Raw genomic sequence first — 18138 nt, forward strand, 5'->3', positions numbered from 1 at the left:
TGATTAAATACGTATATATAAGTAATTCGGTCTTTCTGTATCCTGGCTGCTGCATCCCGACGCATTATATAACTCGGACATAAATATTTTTATAGTATTTATACAAACAGAAAAATCAAATTCACTTAATACACGTACAACATAGGAATAGGTGCATTTTATTTTTTTATGGAAGTTCATTCGTTTGGATATGACAACACACTCTTCGTCCACATTATCACACATTCTAAATTTTCAACTGTAATTTACGTTTACGCTATTCGGACATACAGATTATATACTTATTCTTATATGTAAAAATATATTATGATTCTTACAAAACTCTGATTTATATTTTAACGACTTTGATATTGGAATTAAATCAAATAGATACGTTAAGCAGTAGGTACCTATCTGTACAAAGCCAAGGTTTAACGAATTAATTAAGTTAAGCTTTAGTAGTAGGAGAATTAGTCTACACATCTCTCAAAAACTATATCTATTTATAACAACTATAATTAATGTTATATATTAAGTTATGGATATTTTGCTTTTTCTTCTTGTCACGCGTAGCTGGTGTCCCTTGACAGGAAACAATAATAATTCAATTTTTAAGGGGCCTATTTCATTTGCATCAATTTTGTACGATCGTATGATGCTTGAAATCACACTTTTCATAATTATCATCCCATAGTTGCGACCTAAAACAAAATTCTTTACTTTATAGAAAACCGTTAACAGCGTTCTTTGTTATGTACCTAAATGTAAACTTATGTAAATTTATGTACATTTTTACATGGTAGTAGGTACGTATCATATAGTAATCATCTGGATAATCATCATTTAAATTTTGGATATTTTTGAAAGTTTCGTTAATTAGTTCATTTTACAGGACATCATATAAGCAAATTTTTAGCGAATTCTACAATGCAGAGGCCAAGCCTGTCCCAGACAGTTTGCCGAATAGTCCGAATATCACAAAATGACAATTCTTTAGAGTTAATCAGTGTAACAAGTTCCATTACTTACTTCAAATAAATAAAATGTTCAGGCACTTGAATAATACGCAATAGTAGGTACTTGATATAAGTAAAGAGTAACTCACCAATACAGTTTCTAGAGCCGTAACTGAAAGGTAGGAACGAAGCGGGATGGCGGTTCACGGAGTTTTTTGGTAGGAATCTGTCTGGGTTGAATAGGTTCGTGTCGGGCCCCCACACCGCCTCCCAGCGGTTCACCGCGAACGCCCCCACCACGGCGCCGGTGCCCGCGGGTAGCGTTACACCAGAATGCGCTGAAATCATAAATGAAAAATCGATAAACTTACGTGGCGGTTCGATTTAGACCGTCGCTCTACTGTTAATTTTACTGTACTACTTTACAGATATTTATAAATGTTTATGATACAACTGATTACTTAATTTAGAATATTATTGTGTTATTAATTATATTATCTAATTTATTTATAATATTCGTGTGTATTTCTGTATCTATGGTAAGTCTCCATTTCTTTGCCACTGTCTATGGCAACACAGAGGCGTCCATATTTTTTACACACTTCGCACAACACCCCGTTCGAGTAAACGTTAAGATTTAAAAGCGACTTTTATTTGTGTAACCCGAAGATTAACACGCCCGCTATTTTTACAACCAAACTTAATTAAAAAATGTTTGCCTTTATTAATAACTTATACATCTCTAAGAAATTCTCGAAAACGTGGTGAAACGTCGATGATTTTTATATTATTATATTATTTTTGAGTTAGCAAACCCATTTACAAAAGATCACTAGAGAATCGCATAGGCAATATCTGCGGTTTCGCAGTTATACACATACATACATATACAACAGATTGCAAATGAGCTCGAAGAATCGAAATAAGTTACTACTTACTTAGTACCTACCGTCTGCGAAAAGTTTACTAAGAACTCGCCAAAATTTCTGAAGTGTAAAAGTTATGAACATAGCCCTGATAGTGTGGATATTTTTTTAACCAAATGTCAACCTAAAATCTTATTTTTCAAATAATCAAAAAGAGGCAATTAACTGTGAAACCACAATTAACAGTAATACCTCGACTTACGCTACCCCGACTTACGCGATTTCGGAGTTACTCGATTTTCAAATCGAGCTCGTTCTCGATTCTTCTTTGGCTTGAGCGTCCTGCAACTCTCGATTATGGATTATTATCCATTCCATACCGATGGATTATTATCCATTATCGAGCCATAGTAACCCTTACTGACCCCATAATTATTCATATAAACATTTGGACTTGTTGCGCGAAGTCAACACATTCGAAATTATACCATACGATGTTATGTACATGCATACCCCGACTTACGCGCATTCGACTTACGCGGTTATCACTCGGTTTCACCAATCGTGTAAGTCCGAGGTATTACTGTACAGTAAAAGTAAATAACTCACGTAAGTAGATGTCTTTGTCGACATTACGAGCTATAATTGGAACAACAGTGTACAGCCGCATGCTTTCTTTGATAACCCGTTCTAAGCAGTGCATCTTCTGTATGTCCTCCTTTGTTACTCCTTCTTTGGATTGCTCGAAAATTGATTCTTGTCTGAAAACAAATAAGGAAAGGATGGAAAAGTTTTCTTAAGTGCGTTGCATTATTTTTTACTTTCTTAATTATAACATGTTATGTTACGAGTAAAACTTCTTGGCTACCAGTTAACGTTCAAGATACAATGTTAGGTTCGACTCCGGCGGCACCACCTCCATACCTATTTCTACCTAATAACAGCAGTGTTTCGCTTATGTGTTCCGGTTTGAAGGGTGTGGTAAGGGAGACAAACTTTTCTGTGGCGTTCCAGCTTAGTCCTCAGGGGTAGCGGCGCATCTGTGTCTGACCTCAGGTAGGAATATCTAATCCTATCTGTGGTTGATTAAAGATGTCCATGGGTGGCAGTAGCCACTTACAGGTGGACTGCATGCTCGTCTGATACTTCTATATTATAAAAAAGGCCTTTTTCTGTACATAAATTTACGCTCTCGTGTGATTTTAGTCCACATGCATGCCACTCGTATCCTATCCTTTCATAAATACTTTTCCTGCACGCCGATTGCAAGGACACTGCAGCGAGTTAATTCACGTATATAAAGCAAAAAATGCCAAAAAGGCTCTTATGCAGACGTACTGAATCATTGGCAGACAACCGACATTGGCTTAGTTTCGGTTTTCTTTCTGTAGGGAACCCTAAAAATGTTTACTAATAAATTCGTGTACTTGAATGAAAGATTTTTTCCTGCTCGTTCTATTATATAAAAGTCTTTGAACATGTCATAGATTAGTAAAGATTACTCACTCCTAACAAGAAAATGTAACCAGTTTAGAGAATTGAAATAGTTGCGTAAAAAAGTTTTGCCACGTCTCCGTGCTAAAATGTCCCTAAAATATTTGAAATAAAATTATTTATTTATTTTAATTATGTAAATTACGCAGTATTAGTTATTTATTCGTAAATTTTCCCTAAAAATATTTTTTTTGTCATACTTAAAAAAAAGAACCTACTAATAAGCCGTTCGTGGCTTCATTCAATTTCAAGGCGGCGAAGTATCTGTACTAATCTATGGAACACGTACTCACTCTAATAGAACTTTTTCTTGCACGTCCTGATGTATGCCGAGAAGTACCAGGGTGTAAGCAATGACAAGAGCTGTGGTATCGTTGCCAGCGATCGTGATAGAGTCGATGTGTTCTCGGAGTTGCTCGTCAGTGAATTGGATCTCTCGATCAAACAGCATATCCAGAACGGCGCGCTGTTTACCATCTGTGTGTGAAAAAACAATGTGAGCCGTCACAGGACGCCTGGCAGATGTGAAACATCGACATTATTTTGTAAAAGTAATATGCAGAAAAGAACATATTGTGATAGGAACTAAATATGTCATAATGATAAAATAAAATATTACGATTTTTGCGCATGGCGACGCGTCGCCACACCGTACACACTACTGCATATAGACTGTATATATATACCATCGTATAGCGTGGCGACGCCACGGCATGCGTCGCCACGCCAGAAATCGGTTTTACGTGCGGCTATAGATGTTTCACATCAAAAGAATATTTTAGGTTCTGTCACCTATATTATTTTTGATTAACGATTATAGTCTAGTTGTTTGGAGTTTGGCCTGGTCACCTCAGAGCACTTTTATTTTTAAGGCTAAGACCATTGTCCATCGCGCTAATCTAGTGCAAATTTAGGAGTAATTGATTCATAACCTCGTGATGTTTCCTTCAATATGAAAAAAGCAAGGTGTAGGTTTGAAAAGCAACTTATTACGTTGCTTACAAGGCACTTTGGTTATAGGACAGCTACCGGAAGTTGAACAAGGTATTATTGATATACTTTTCAAGTGTAAGCAACAAGTAATCCTAATGTAGAGCCACTACACATTATTCATAAGTCTAAATTCGAGTTTAAGAACTCTCTATTGTATATTGATCTGATGTATGCTTGAGTGACGAGATGAATATAAAGAGTGGGTCACTCACGAGACAGGTAATTATCTAATTATTAGGTAAAAATTTCGTCTTACGTAATTCTTGTATTTGTATTAGTACGTACGCAAATATGGCGAATATAATAATCGAGCATGCCGGGACGTCAATGGTCAACACACATTAAAGAATTAAAATTTCAATGAAATGACGATGGCAAATACCGTGTTATTACCTAAGTAAATGTAGTAGGCAAAAATCCTGTTGGTAAACAATAATACCCATAGAGAAAAGTTACATAATATGCCGTTAGGGGACCCCGTTAGAAACGAAGTTCCATAATTTTCATTGCAATAATGAGACAATGAAAACTTACGCACAGTAAAAAATAGTTTTAACGGAATTTGCACGGGCTCAGTATGGGGGTTATACAACCGGCCGCGCACGGCGCTCGGTTCCTAAATTCTTATACACACACAGCACACTCACGTGTAATAGAAAACACACACACACAGAGAGAATGAGGCGATGATTTGTATCATTAAATGCTACCGTAAGCCGCGTAATTAAGAGGTCGAAAGTAGCTCCAAATGGTTTGTGAAACGCATAGATTAGTAGTGAAATGAAACGCATGTCTGTGTCGTTAGTTCCTTTTTTTTTAATTTGGCTTACACGCTACCGCATGTCTATGTTAGTAGGGGATTGACGCAATGACATCATAGTCGACTTTAAAATGACCTATTGTTTGTACCCTGTTATATTCATACGTCCGTAACCAATGCTTATAGGTTTTATTATCATTGCGCTTACCTAGGAATTCATTGTCACTAAGTGTAGAGTAAATGTGTTAAAAACAAGTAAACATTTTCTGGGTCAATACAATTCAACAATTAACTGAACAATACGTCATATCTTATAATTAAGGAATTACATACGAGCATGCAGACTACGTAATGGTAAGTAGCTACTGCTGACCATGGACATCTGTTATCAACTCCAGATAAGATTATATTCTTACCCGAGGTCGGCCACAGATCCGCTGCTATCCCTGAGGACTAAGCTGGAACGCCTTGGAAAAGTATGTCACTTTTACCACACCCCTCAAACCAAAACACAGCAGCGCTTAACACTGCTGTTATTAGGCAGAAACTGGTGCCGCTGGAGTCGAATCCCAGAGGCCTCTACTTCTACCAATGAATAAACAATTTATGGGGAATTGTTGGGCTTTTCTGCTAGTCTTATTTTATTTCTTTCTGAAATAGCGGCAATTATTATATTAAAATTGATTATTACTTAGTAAAATGTATTCTTACTTGCTTTTTCGGGATTATCTTTCATTTTTTTCATTTCATACTCAATCCGCCTTTTACGTACCACCTGAAATATTTATATCACATTTAAAGGCAGACAAAAGTTATGCACTTACCATAATATTACAATTATGTCTTATATATATGTATTACCATACAATTAAAATAATCATACAAATAAAATAATAATTCTCATCTCAAATAATCTTTGCACAAAGGTTAATCTTTAGACACAGTAGCTCATGTGGGTAACAGAAAAAAAATGTTTTTTAAGGCTTTATACACACAAATATAACGCCCGCTGTAAATTTAAATTGTTTTTAGTCAGGAGTAAATATTGTGAAGAGTTTTATCTTTAAAATATTCTGTTTTTTTTTTCTTTAATCTACCAGTTCCAGAATTCTGTTAAAAATAATTACAGAACTTAAAAATAAATAAGTAATTAACAATACAAGGAATGTAAATTAAAAAGAATGTAAGCTGCACAATATAATTTAAAAAAATTATATCAATGATTTTACGTGATTTATTGGACTTGAATGGTTGTACTTGTTAATTAATTACATTTCATTAATTGTTACATTCATTCTTGTTCATACCTATTGAAGAAATAATAAAAGTGAACGAATGATATTTAGCTTTCCTTGATTGCACTACTCGCTGGTAAAGTTCCATTTACACCAACTGGACTCGTGGCCTTCCTCTATGTGCTATGACAAGGGACTGGTCAAAAAAGGTTCAAAAAGAGGTCTTTTTCAAAGCTGGAGATGCCGATGTATCGATAACGCCAGGTGTTGCAAATGTCCATATGCGACGATGACTACTTGCCGGGAGGCGTCAGCCCATGACCAGATTATTAGCCGTATTTTAAAAAAATAGACCTTAAAGTATGCAACTTGCCTCGTCAGTAAACTTGTGTGTGAGGACAATATTATCCTTCTGTTGTTTAGCGTATGACGTCAGGTTGAACAAGCAGTCTGGTTGGAGCCACAACTTGAAGAATCGCATGTTAAGGATCGATATGACCGTGTGCCGCGCGCGTAAGTAGGGAGCGTCAGGCGAGTGCTGGACATCCATTCTTTCGCCCATCGCTGTTTCTGTGATAACAGATGATGATATATATGATGACAGACGATGTTGATAATGACAGATAATGACAGATGACGACAGCTGATTATTACAATAAACTGTGGTGAAACGAGTCGCAAGCGAAGCTTTACTAAATTAAATTATTGCATCGGATTATTTTAAAATGTATATGTCGTTTGCTCTTATAAGCAAAGCTATAATAGTTTTATAGGACCATTAATAATAATTCTGCTTAAGGCAATGAAGTTTCTTTAAGTACTAAATTGCGAGTATAGTATATCATCTTTTGGTGTTACATTTAGTGATATAGAGCTTCACTGTAAAAAGTTCTTTTTATATTCTACAATGATAAAAAACCTCATGAACCTAATGAAAAATGATGCAATAAAGCATGAAAGACCTTTGCAACTAAATTGATTGTATTTATATATTTTTAAATAATGTAGTCATTCAGTCTGTTCTTGTTGGCTGTGTTCCGTTGCAGGTCCTTAGGTACACGGTACATAACCTAGCGTATTTGCTGTTTTTCGAAAACTACGACTAGAACTGTTGATGAGACATAATATATTATTATTACATAAAGTAAAATAACATTGGAAATCAACGTTATTCTCTCACTACAAGATAATATAAATAACTAAACACTGCCTATCGCATATACATACTTAAGTACTTTATAAGATATTGCATAATCTAAATATATATAACTCAAAGGTGACTGACTGACATAGTGATATATCAACGCACAGCCCAAACCACTGGACGGATCGGGCTGAAATTTGGCATGCAGTTAGATGTTATGACGTAGGCATCCGCTAAGAAAGGATTTTGATCAATTCTACCCCCATGGGGATAAAATAGGGGATGGAAGTTTGTATAAATCTTCTTAGTTAATAATATTACTTCGTAACGCGAACGAAGCCGCGGGCAAAAGCTTGTTATAGTATATTTTGTACTTACCAAATACGATGTCCAATGTACATGCGGTAATATAAGGCAACACGTCAAACTCTCCTTTCCCTGATTTTTCTTCAAGCCTTTCCAATAGAACATTTGCTTGTTCGGATATAACGCCTAAATACTCCTCTACTACCTTATTATGAAAGACGGGGAGTAAGACTTTTCTATGGGTTTTCCATAACATAACTGTAACAAGACGATAGGAATTAAATAATACTGAAATAAGTACATTTTACTTTGTTTAATTTAGAGTTTTCTTTTAAAGTTTACTCTGAGAATGATTATGGGCAAATGCGGGTTAGTAAACAACTAAGATATCTTCCTTGAAAATTTTAGTTTTTCTTTATCATTAACAAAAATAATTAAAAGAGGTTGATACTTTGCGCTGAAAGCGGATTACTGACAGATATATGAGTATCGCTACTTGGATACATATTATATTTTTTGGTTCAAATTTTATTAAAAGTTCATATTTGCCATTTTTGCATATGTGCGTCACACCGGATATGTTCAGTATTTGAAATCCAATGTATATTAACAAAACACATTAATAAACATAATACCATCATTAGCAACATCAAAGTACATACCAAGTGTCATTACGTCAAAATTCTCCTATTTTGAGATTATTTGCACAACTTATTGCTTACAATAGGTACTTGTAAACCAACATTTGATTTCGCACCTCCATCGGAATTTTTAATAGTAATATCTAGGAAAATGTTGTTTTATGTACTTAAAATTATGGATTATGTACTTACGCGGTGCCACGAAGAGACCATGGCCGAGCCAAGGTCGCAGGAAACGATAAACATTATCCTTGTCCAGGCAGTTTTCCAATACAACCTGCGCATCTTCTGGATTTGAAATGGCTAAAACAGAATTTCAGTTAAAATCACGTCATTGTATTTGAGCACAGAGCCGAGGGATATTTCCAAGACAAAACCGGTCGTGCCTTTCTATGTATTATTTTATTATCAATAGGGATCAATAACACTCACAACCAAGAAGTCTTTTTCTACAATAATGGTAATAAACATCTGAATCAGTTACCTAAGTAGAAGAATTAGAACACAAAAAGTTACATACATAGCATACAAAAAGATAAACAAGCTCATAGATCCACATATCTACTTTTTAGGTTTTCTTTTAGTTTACTTTTAGGTTTTCAAACAAGCAAAATTCCTAAAATTGGAGCAATTTTGTAAATATTTTATAATTTATATTTTTGCGTGAATGCGCTATATAAATCTGCGGTCTCCCATTTGTAAAATTAGCAGCTACCGGCTGACATTTCTTAAAATAGTATACACGTACAGATTGAAACTTCAATTTGTTTTATATGAATAGAAAATAGAATACGTTACCAGTTTGTTTCGAGGTTTGTAATTTATTTACGGTAAATGTACCATTAATTGACACAATAGAGAAAAACTACTTTTCATCGAATAATACAATTTTTTGTAGTACAGATTTTTTAAGCCTTTTACAATTATAAATCAGTCTTTTATCTACATAGTTAGTATGTTTAAAATCTCCGAGCTTTATTTACCTACTAAACCAATCCAGATTACTGTAGCAATGTTACTATGGCTTTGCCTGTAAGCTTTTACACGCAATCGATTTTTATACGGTGGTATTGTCAGTTTCGTCAGTAGCATTTGACATAAACTTACTATGCAATGAGCGTTTTCTAGAGTGTTTGTATTGTATTAAAGCGTTAAGAAAAGTCTTATTTCTTACCCACGTACAGATTACTGTAGCAATGTTACTATGGCTTTGCCTGTAGGCTTTTACACGCAATCGATTTTTATATGGTGGTATTGTAAGTTTCGTCATTTGGATTTGGCATAAACCTATCATGCAATGAGCGTTTCCTAGAGTGTTTGTATTGTATTAAAGCGTTAAGAAAAGTCTTATTTCTACCCACGTACAGATTACTGTAGCAATGTTACTATGGCTTTGCCTGTAGGCTTTTACACGCAATCGATTTTTATATGGTGGTATTGTAAGTTTCGTCATTTGGATTTGGCATAAACCTATCATGCAATGAGCGTTTCCTAGAGTGTTTGTATTGTATTAAAGCGTTAAGAAAAGTCTTATTTCTACCCACGTACAGATTACTGTAGCAATGTTACTATGGCTTTGCCTGTAGGCTTTTACACGCAATCGATTTTTATATGGTGGTATTGTAAGTTTCGTCATTTGGATTTGGCATAAACCTATCATGCAATGAGCGTTTCCTAGAGTGTTTGTATTGTATTAAAGCGTTAAGAAAAGTCTTATTTCTACCCACGTACAGATTACTGTAGCAATGTTACTATGGCTTTGCCTGTAGGCTTTTACACGCAATCGATTTTTATACGGTGGTATCGTCAGTTTCGTCAGTAGCATTTGACATAAACTTACTATGCAATGAGCGTTTCCTAGAGTGTTTGTATTGTATCAAAGCGTTAAGAAAAGTCTTATTTCTTACCGACGTATAAATTAGGACCCAGCCAAATTTTCGCAGCCCCTTTATGTTTATGGGCCAAATCAGCGATGTCTTGAATATTTTGCAGGATCTCTGGAATAACGAACTTGATTAAAACACTTATATACAGCACTTATAAACAACAGTTCACACGTAATTAAAGTATTCCTGCATTAAAGTACTTTTTTGTATTTTAGTAAGTTTCCTAAAGTAAACTTTGGTCGTACGTTAATTGACAAGTTTGTGGTAGTATTTAGGTAATAGAACCTGACAGAGGTAATTATTCTAAGAAGTAAGGTAGGTACTCGGTGATGTAAGTAAGGATAGGCAACAGTGGCTGAGCAAACTGATAAGTTTGCAGAAGCATTTCACAAATAGGTAGACCTCAATGTATTCTATACTAACATCCGCCCATGTCTTCGTTCTCGTGGCTTTTAAGTTATGGATTATATACGCGTAAATAAATAGTTTATTTTAAAAGTTTATATTAAAGATTATTAGATATGTAGAAATATTGAAATTTGATAACATGTACAAGGCAGAAATTGACAAAATTCTATCTTTAGTAGGCGAAAAACTGGATATTCTATTTATTAATAATGTGTATTACTTAAGTCATCATTAAGCAATAATTATGAATGAGTGAGAAAAAGTAAAATCTGTGTTAACTAAATAAACCCGATCTTATTTGCTCGAAGCCGGTAATATTTCAAGTCACGTCGTTGTAGTGAAATTCTGTGAAATGTGTGTTCAAGACGCCTTCACGATGTGTTTTCGTCAATAGCCTTCTACGGTTCATCTACTTTACTAAACAGTGACGTAAGAATTATTTACAAGTCTTACGAACGGATATATAGCAAAGTGGTAACCGGGGAAATCCTACAAAAGGAACCACGGCAACTTGGTAGGAACACCGGGTTAAAGTAGACTCTTACTGGACTAAATTACATAGGCGCAGACGTATGCCAACGACCCTACATTTACGCTATTAGGAAATCTCCGGGATATTCATTGAAATTTCACGACGCCCTTTCGGGCTCTACCTGGCATAGAGCTATTTTCATCTCTCTCCTAGAGATATTTACAACTGCACGCGGTTAAAAATACCGTTGTCCTTCCCGGGGTTGATGGTTGGACGGTTCACATCAAGACTTTTCTGCCCACAACTTCAAGTTCCCTCTTTTAGTTACCTCCGATAAGCAGAGAATACAGTATCAGTAGTACAGTATCAGAATGCTATTTGAAGGTTATTTTTAAAACATTGATAAACACTAATTTGGATTTTTTATCTCACATCTCTGTATTATTAGTTCAAGGAATATATGTATGGTGTCTTAAGCATTTTCATAGTATGTATTACATACTATGAAAAGGCTTAAAGACTTCGCGGTCTGCTTGTCTAGGAGTAGGGAGATCTCTCTGAAGTTTGAGAGGTCACTGCCCTCAGTGTTGTTTATCTATCCACTATTGGACATGTGATAGATTTCAGTTCAAACAATGTAGTTAATTGCTTCAAGTTCGTTTCAGACATCGAATCCAGAGCTTTTTGTTATAATACGAGTATTATACTTATTGGAAATGTCATTTACATTATACATGACTCTAATAGAATTTGTTTTAGAGTATGTGTAGGACTGTAGGTATGTTGAAATGTTCTCAATATAATTAATATTAAAAAATAACCAGATAATAATGAACCAGGAATTATGGAATACCTTATAGCTTACCTATTATCTATAACTTTTCTTGTTTTTATAAAATTTATAATTAATTTAGGATAACGTACCATTAATTGACACAACAGTGAGGGAAAAAGTACTTTCCTTCGAATAACACAATTTTACACAACAAATCTAAGAAAACCTCTTGGACGAAATCAATCCTCTTGGACTAAATCGGGAATATACTAAAATGTAACACTTAACAGGTACTTATGCTTACCTTACAAGAATACAATCACAATGTAAAGTTAATAGACTTGTTAATATTATGCAAGCGATTTATGGCTTATTTCTATTTACACGGCTAAACGATTTGTTCATGTTTTACGATTTTACTTACTGCACAGAACTACTTAATGAATAGCCTTTTATGGTAATGACATAACATACATTCATCTTTTGGATCCAGAAGTAGCAAATTGTTGTGTTGTTTTTCATACAAAGTTATAAAGATACTCTAGGATTGAAGCAGTGATAGGTCGAATTTCCTAGAAATTGCTTTGAAATTCGGCCTGTCAATTTGGAGGTTTGATATTTCAAAGTTAAGCGCGTTTTACAAATTATATACCACTTGTTTAGTTACTGTCCCACTTCTGGGAACAGGGCTCCTCTCAATATGAATTTAAGTCTTTATTTAAACTACAAGAATTTGGGGCCCCGTAGAATAATTATTATAATTACAAATTGAAAATATCCAACCAAGCTCTGGTTATTTACAAAAAAAAATTAAACAAGCAGAATAGCCAGCCTAAAATAAGTAAAATTGTATTTTTAGTTAAACTACAATAAATCGTTACACTAAATCATGGTTGCACATACTTATTAAGACTAGGGGCCACTCGGGCAAATCATAACTGATGGCGGGCCGGCCGCCAGAAGTATAGTTTAATTCTGGAATAGAATTCAATATTTTTCGAATATACGATGTACGAGAGTATTCTTTTTGCTGTCGGCGGGCCACCAGTATTCGACCGGCGGGCCGCGGTCGGTGCATCCATGCTCTAAACTCTAAATCATGTCGGTCTGTCCGAGGCCCTGGGCATGGGCTCTGCGTGCTCTTAAGCTAAAGACTGGTGGCCACCTGGAAACCCATGTGTGAATGGCTTCAGGTTGTCTTATTGTGCAGTGACTACTTATTATACGGAATGCACGGTCATAATAATTGCTTGTTTTGCACATATGTGATAGAAACAAACAGTGATTAAGACTACATAGTAATATTACTTTAAAACGCGAATTGTTATAGGCTGGTAATTACTAGAATGGCATTTAATGGGTTCTGGGTTTGTTCTTACTGCACAGATACCAAAGAGATTGTAGTTTTGTGCTCTCAGATTGTAAAGAGTTTGAAAATAAAAAGTAACGAAAATAGATAACATGTAGATTTTTTTAATCTTCGCCTGCGGTGCCGTAGCGCCACACCAATCGAATTTACCAAAATAGGACTTCTGAATGTCTTCACATAACATCCGTTGCTCTAAATGCTCATTAGGTATCTAATAATTAAAAACTATATAATAAACAGTTACAGCCGTTACAGGCGTTACTTTTTGGAAATCTTTGTTGTTAATTTATCATGAAACTACTTCGCAACAGTCCGTTATCAATAGGTATGATAGTATACAGGGTGAATTTTTCAAACGGGCCTTCAGGGCCAAATCCTATACTATAAGGATTAGCGAAAAATGCTGAAAGGAGTTACGAGGCCGATTTTGATAACGCACGCATTCTAAGTAAGAGGTAGGGTAAAGCATACTGAATCCAAATATACAGGGTGAATTTTTCAAATAGGCCTTCAGGGCCAAAGACGAAACTATAAGGATTAGTGAAAAAATCTTTATAATAAATAAATATAAAGTACATACTTTGTGTGTCCCCGATGAAGAGCATGGCGTTACCGATGACAGGCAGTGTGGGCGGGACGGGCAGCGTGGCTGTCGCCCGGTCCAGCCGCTGGGCACTCGCTGACCACCATAGCCAGTAGCATAACAAGATCACCACAACCACTAGCAGGATTATCATCTGTCGACGACATTATACGATATTAGTATTCGACTAGACCGAATTTCGAATGATATCGAAACAGAAACGTATTTAGATACAAGTGTGTTTATATTTTTGCGCGCAATTTTCTGATTATTTTTCTAAAATGAAAGTAGCCTAAGTTACTTATAGGATTAGCGAATTGCCATTGAAAGTCGGACTAGCCGTTTAAGAGATTAGCCAGAACAATCAGACAGACAAACATTTTAATATTTTTTTGTTATAAGTGTTGTAAACACTTTCATACGCACTTAATAAAAATATGTTATTTTAACTTTAGAAACAATTACGTTACATTTATTTATTTTTGCGAATTGTAAATAAGAATCATATTTAGACTTGCACAGACTAAAATTACATTATTACTGCACTAGACCACGACTTCGAGATGATCAGGTAATATGCATAAATTGTGCGCGCTCTTTTGCATTTAATATAATAATCTGAAGGTCACATACATTTTAATCATAGAATGTAGGTTTGGGTGTAAACGATGGCTGCCTATAAAAAGTCACTCCGCGTTAACAACAAGAACAAAAAAATAAAAAAATATTTAAAAAAGAACAAAACATTTTTTTCGAATGCGGAATCGCAACACGCGTTGAAATGTCAGTAGATGAGAACTGCCGAGCCGTTTTCGCGGCGCAATTTATTAGGGTGGGTGCATCGTAGGCCCGTTTAAAGTTTGCGCAAAAGTTAAATACATATAACTTTGACGGTAGCGATAGAATGTAACAATTCTGTGCTGTATCAATTTATTTGTAACGAGCTTTTGCCCGCGGCTTCGCTCGCGTTATGAAGTAATATTTTCATCCTCTATTTTATCCCCTTGGGGGTAGAATTGATCAAAATCCTTTCTTAGCGGATGCCTACGTCATAACATCTACCTGCACGCCAAATTTCAGCTCGGTCCGTGCAGTGGTTTGGGCTGTGCATTGATAGATCACTATGTCAGTCAGTCACCTTTGAGTTATATATATTTAGATTAATTTGATTTGTTTCGTTGTCACCACATTTTTTGTCAACGTTGACAGATACGGAAGATGACAAAAACAATAACTTTAATCAATCCATATTGTTCGGTTAATGTTAAGTGTTAGTTATGACGTAATTCAACTACAACTAAAATGGTGCAACTAATGAAGTTTTTAATCATGAATTTGACGGTTGGTTGGCTTTTGTAAGCGTTAAAGTTACATGATGTTACTCACCTTTAGTAATCAACATAATAAAACACAAGAAATGGTGCAACACAGAATTGTTATATTTCGTCGCTAAAGTCAAAGTTATTGTTATATTTAACTTTAACGCAAACAATAAACGGGCATTCGATGCAACCCTAGTAAAACTGTGGTCTCGTGAGTTTCAAAACAAAACAGCTATTTCCGCGTTCGGGACTGAGGCGCTATTTTAAAAGTACATTATTTATTTGTTTTATTTTTAAAAAATAACACAATTATGCTAATTTTTTTTCTTGTCGAATAATCTCAAATCATTCTCCGTTTAAAAACGCTTAACGTTGCTATTATTCTGCATAAAGAGGTGCGGCGGTGGTGTCCTTGGTCCACAAAGGGTTCTACCAATTTCGAAATCTAGTACTAAGGTAAACGCACCGTGTCCCTGTAGTCCCGGGATTAGAATAGGACTACGGTATCCCCTGCCTGTAAGAGGCGAGTAAAAGGGGGCTTCCGAAGTTGTGGGCGAACCATCCAACAAGCGACCCCAACGGAAGGGCGGCGCTGAGGACGGCATTTGAGGGGGTTTTAGTTCGGTAAAAATCTCACATAACAAGGCGTCTTTTCAAGGTTTCCCCTTCGTGAACAAAAAAAGGTTACTTTCGCTTTCTACATTTTGGCGGGAAATCAATTGATGGTGATCAGTGGCCGCAAGAAAAATACTCTAACCATGGCTCTTACTTTCTTGACATTGCAAGATTTTCATCATCCATTAAGACACTTAACGTGGCATAATGCATGCAATTTTAAATGTACTTTTAACGCGTCATAAACCTATTCCCAAAAACAAAAGCTGTTCATGGATTCCTATTAACATTTACTTGAATTAATTCCGTAACTTCCGTTTTATTTAGGAAATACTCAAATTATTTCTCTGTGCAAATATTCAGCATAACTTACTTTAGGATTAGTTGCACTCCAGATAATATTATGTGGATTAAACACTAATTAATTTAAACGTAACGAGTGACGACACTGACGACCAAAGTGCGACTCAGATCATCTTAATCATTCCTTCAATCCACGGCTCTTCGCTGGACACGACTAGTTTACACGCTCATACAAATATTTGATAAAGCATATGTACGTCTTAACTGGTGCTCTTGTATAACCGCGGATAGTCAACATACAATAGGGCTATTTCATATATAATTAAATGTAGACACAACACTTGCAAGGACGTGTCAAGGTATTACTTATTTCAAAATATCAAAGTAGGTAGCAAAGGTACTTACAACTATAAAAAGGTTTTTTCTTATTATACTTGTAAACTGGCTTCAAAACGCAATAAGACAGGACATTATATAAATGTCGCAGCCAATTATTTAACCATTCAATTTATAGCATAGTCTTTTTACTAAATGATGCCATTCATAACGTGTAATACAAGATTTAATAAAGAGGCTGTCAAAAGCTTAGGCTGTTTATACAATTGGCCATGTGACGAAAAAGATGAAATATCTCTGACCTAGGCATGATATGAGAAACTAGTGCAGCTTGGATTGAATTGTACCTAGTTAAACCGGTGGCTGCGGCTCTTTTTAGGACACGTTATTGTGGAGGGAGGGAGATATTGAACTATCCCTAATGTTGTATTAAGTTTATATTACTACTGTTCTTTAATAAAAACTAGGATCAAAGGTAAAGCAGTCATCGGCCCTACTCCTCACCGCATCTTAAGTAGAAGGTACATAAGCAAACAATCTAAAAAAAGCATTTCAACTTAATTATTTTAAGAACAAAAAAGTCCAATTGTACAGTGTATAAATATCACTCATACCTTAAACTGCAACAAAGAAACGTTGCTGCTGACAAAAAAGATAATTAAGTACCTACGTACATACGATAAGTACCTGAGTATAACAGTTTTACACATTTCATTTTATCCTTACTTAAGTTGATATTATAAATGTTGAAACAATATAAAAATGTAAATATGTTTGTTCTGAATAATTAACTAGTTTAAGACTATGAACTAAAACTTTGAACAATAAATAAAGGTCAAACTTAAATGTGCATTTTATGAAGCCTACTTTGCATACATACTACTATACAAAATCTTGTTTTGCGTTACATATACATATGTACATTATGTTTACTACTTTGGGACAACTTATATTTAGGATGTCGATATAAAACATTGCTCGTTGTAAAATTGGTTAAGTCGTAGAGACCCTCCTTGCATCGCCTTTTTTTTTAACGCAAAGAAATCCTCATGGATCTTCGTCGCAGGCGCACGGGACGCCGTAGGGCGGCTTTCGCTGGAGGCCACCCTTTCCCCCTTGCAACCCCCTGCCGGCGACCAACGATATATTTATAACTTAGATAACATATTTTATCCATATATTAAGTAATATAATGTGCCATTATTATATTAAAAGTTAGTTGTTACGCGTATGAACGGATGTTATCATGTGGAATTATTAACTTGTTTTTTTATTACAGTCTTAACGAGAATTTTAGGTATTAAGTAAGTAATAAAATCTGAAATAAATAGAGAACATATTTTATTAAGTAAAAGGGTAGAACACATTTTGGTTCGACTTTGAAACTAATACTGCCACACTTATTTCTACCAAATAAACAACGTAGCTAAGCACTGTTAGGTTTAAGTTTAGAGGGTGGGATAGAGACTAACGCCAGAAGTTCTAACTTAGTCTTCAAGGGTAGTAACGTGTGTAGTCGACGGGTAGAAATCCTGCCTCGCTTGCTTTACTTATTGGGGACGTCATAGCCTCTGGGTCCAACATTTTTTTTTCTTTTTTTTATACTATAGGAGTAGCAGACGAGCATGCAGTCCACCTGATGGTAAGTGGCTACTGCCGCCCATGGACATCTGTAATGAACCCCCGATAGGAATA

The 18138-nt window shown here is 35.3% G+C and overlaps 1 protein-coding gene across 4 annotated transcripts; it reads right to left on the reverse strand.

The window, feature by feature from the left end:
- Positions 1-463: 463 nt before the first annotated feature.
- On the reverse strand, positions 464-16272 carry LOC140753915 (cytochrome P450 4c3). Of its 4 annotated transcripts, none has more exons than XM_073088756.1 (11): positions 16178-16272; positions 13865-14021; positions 10282-10371; positions 8567-8677; positions 7806-7991; positions 6657-6853; positions 5760-5823; positions 3589-3772; positions 2411-2562; positions 1085-1273; positions 464-680 (listed from the first exon to the last, which is right to left on the reverse strand). In XM_073088756.1, exons 2-11 carry the CDS (start codon positions 14019-14021, stop codon positions 511-513), a joined length of 1500 nt encoding a protein of 499 aa, XP_072944857.1. In that variant the 5' UTR covers positions 16178-16272; the 3' UTR covers positions 464-510. The 4 variants fall into 4 exon arrangements, with proteins under 4 accessions (XP_072944857.1, XP_072944854.1, XP_072944856.1 ...); XM_073088753.1 differs by lacking the exon at positions 16178-16272 and adding an exon at positions 14338-14456; XM_073088755.1 differs by lacking the exon at positions 16178-16272 and adding an exon at positions 14401-14454.
- Positions 16273-18138: the final 1866 nt, after the last annotated feature.

Source organism: Epargyreus clarus, unplaced genomic scaffold (genome assembly GCF_041222505.1).
Source record: "Epargyreus clarus isolate Ecla_fem2 unplaced genomic scaffold, WU_Ecla_fem_2.2 ptg000027l, whole genome shotgun sequence".
Classification (NCBI taxonomy): Eukaryota; Metazoa; Arthropoda; class Insecta; order Lepidoptera; family Hesperiidae; genus Epargyreus; species Epargyreus clarus.

Excerpts from the sequence above, each read along its gene's own strand:
- LOC140753915 (XM_073088756.1), bottom strand. The coding sequence starts at position 14,021 with ATGATAATCCTGCTAGTGGTTGTGGTGATCTTGTTATGCTACTGGCTA. Across the intron at positions 6,854-7,805 it reads TACATTGGACATCGTATTTG|AAACAGCGATGGGCGAAAGA; the intron begins GTAAGTACAAAA and ends CTGTTATCACAG. Across the intron at positions 2,563-3,588 it reads CAAGAAAAAGTTCTATTAGA|ACAAGAATCAATTTTCGAGC; the intron begins GTGAGTACGTGT and ends ATTTGTTTTCAG.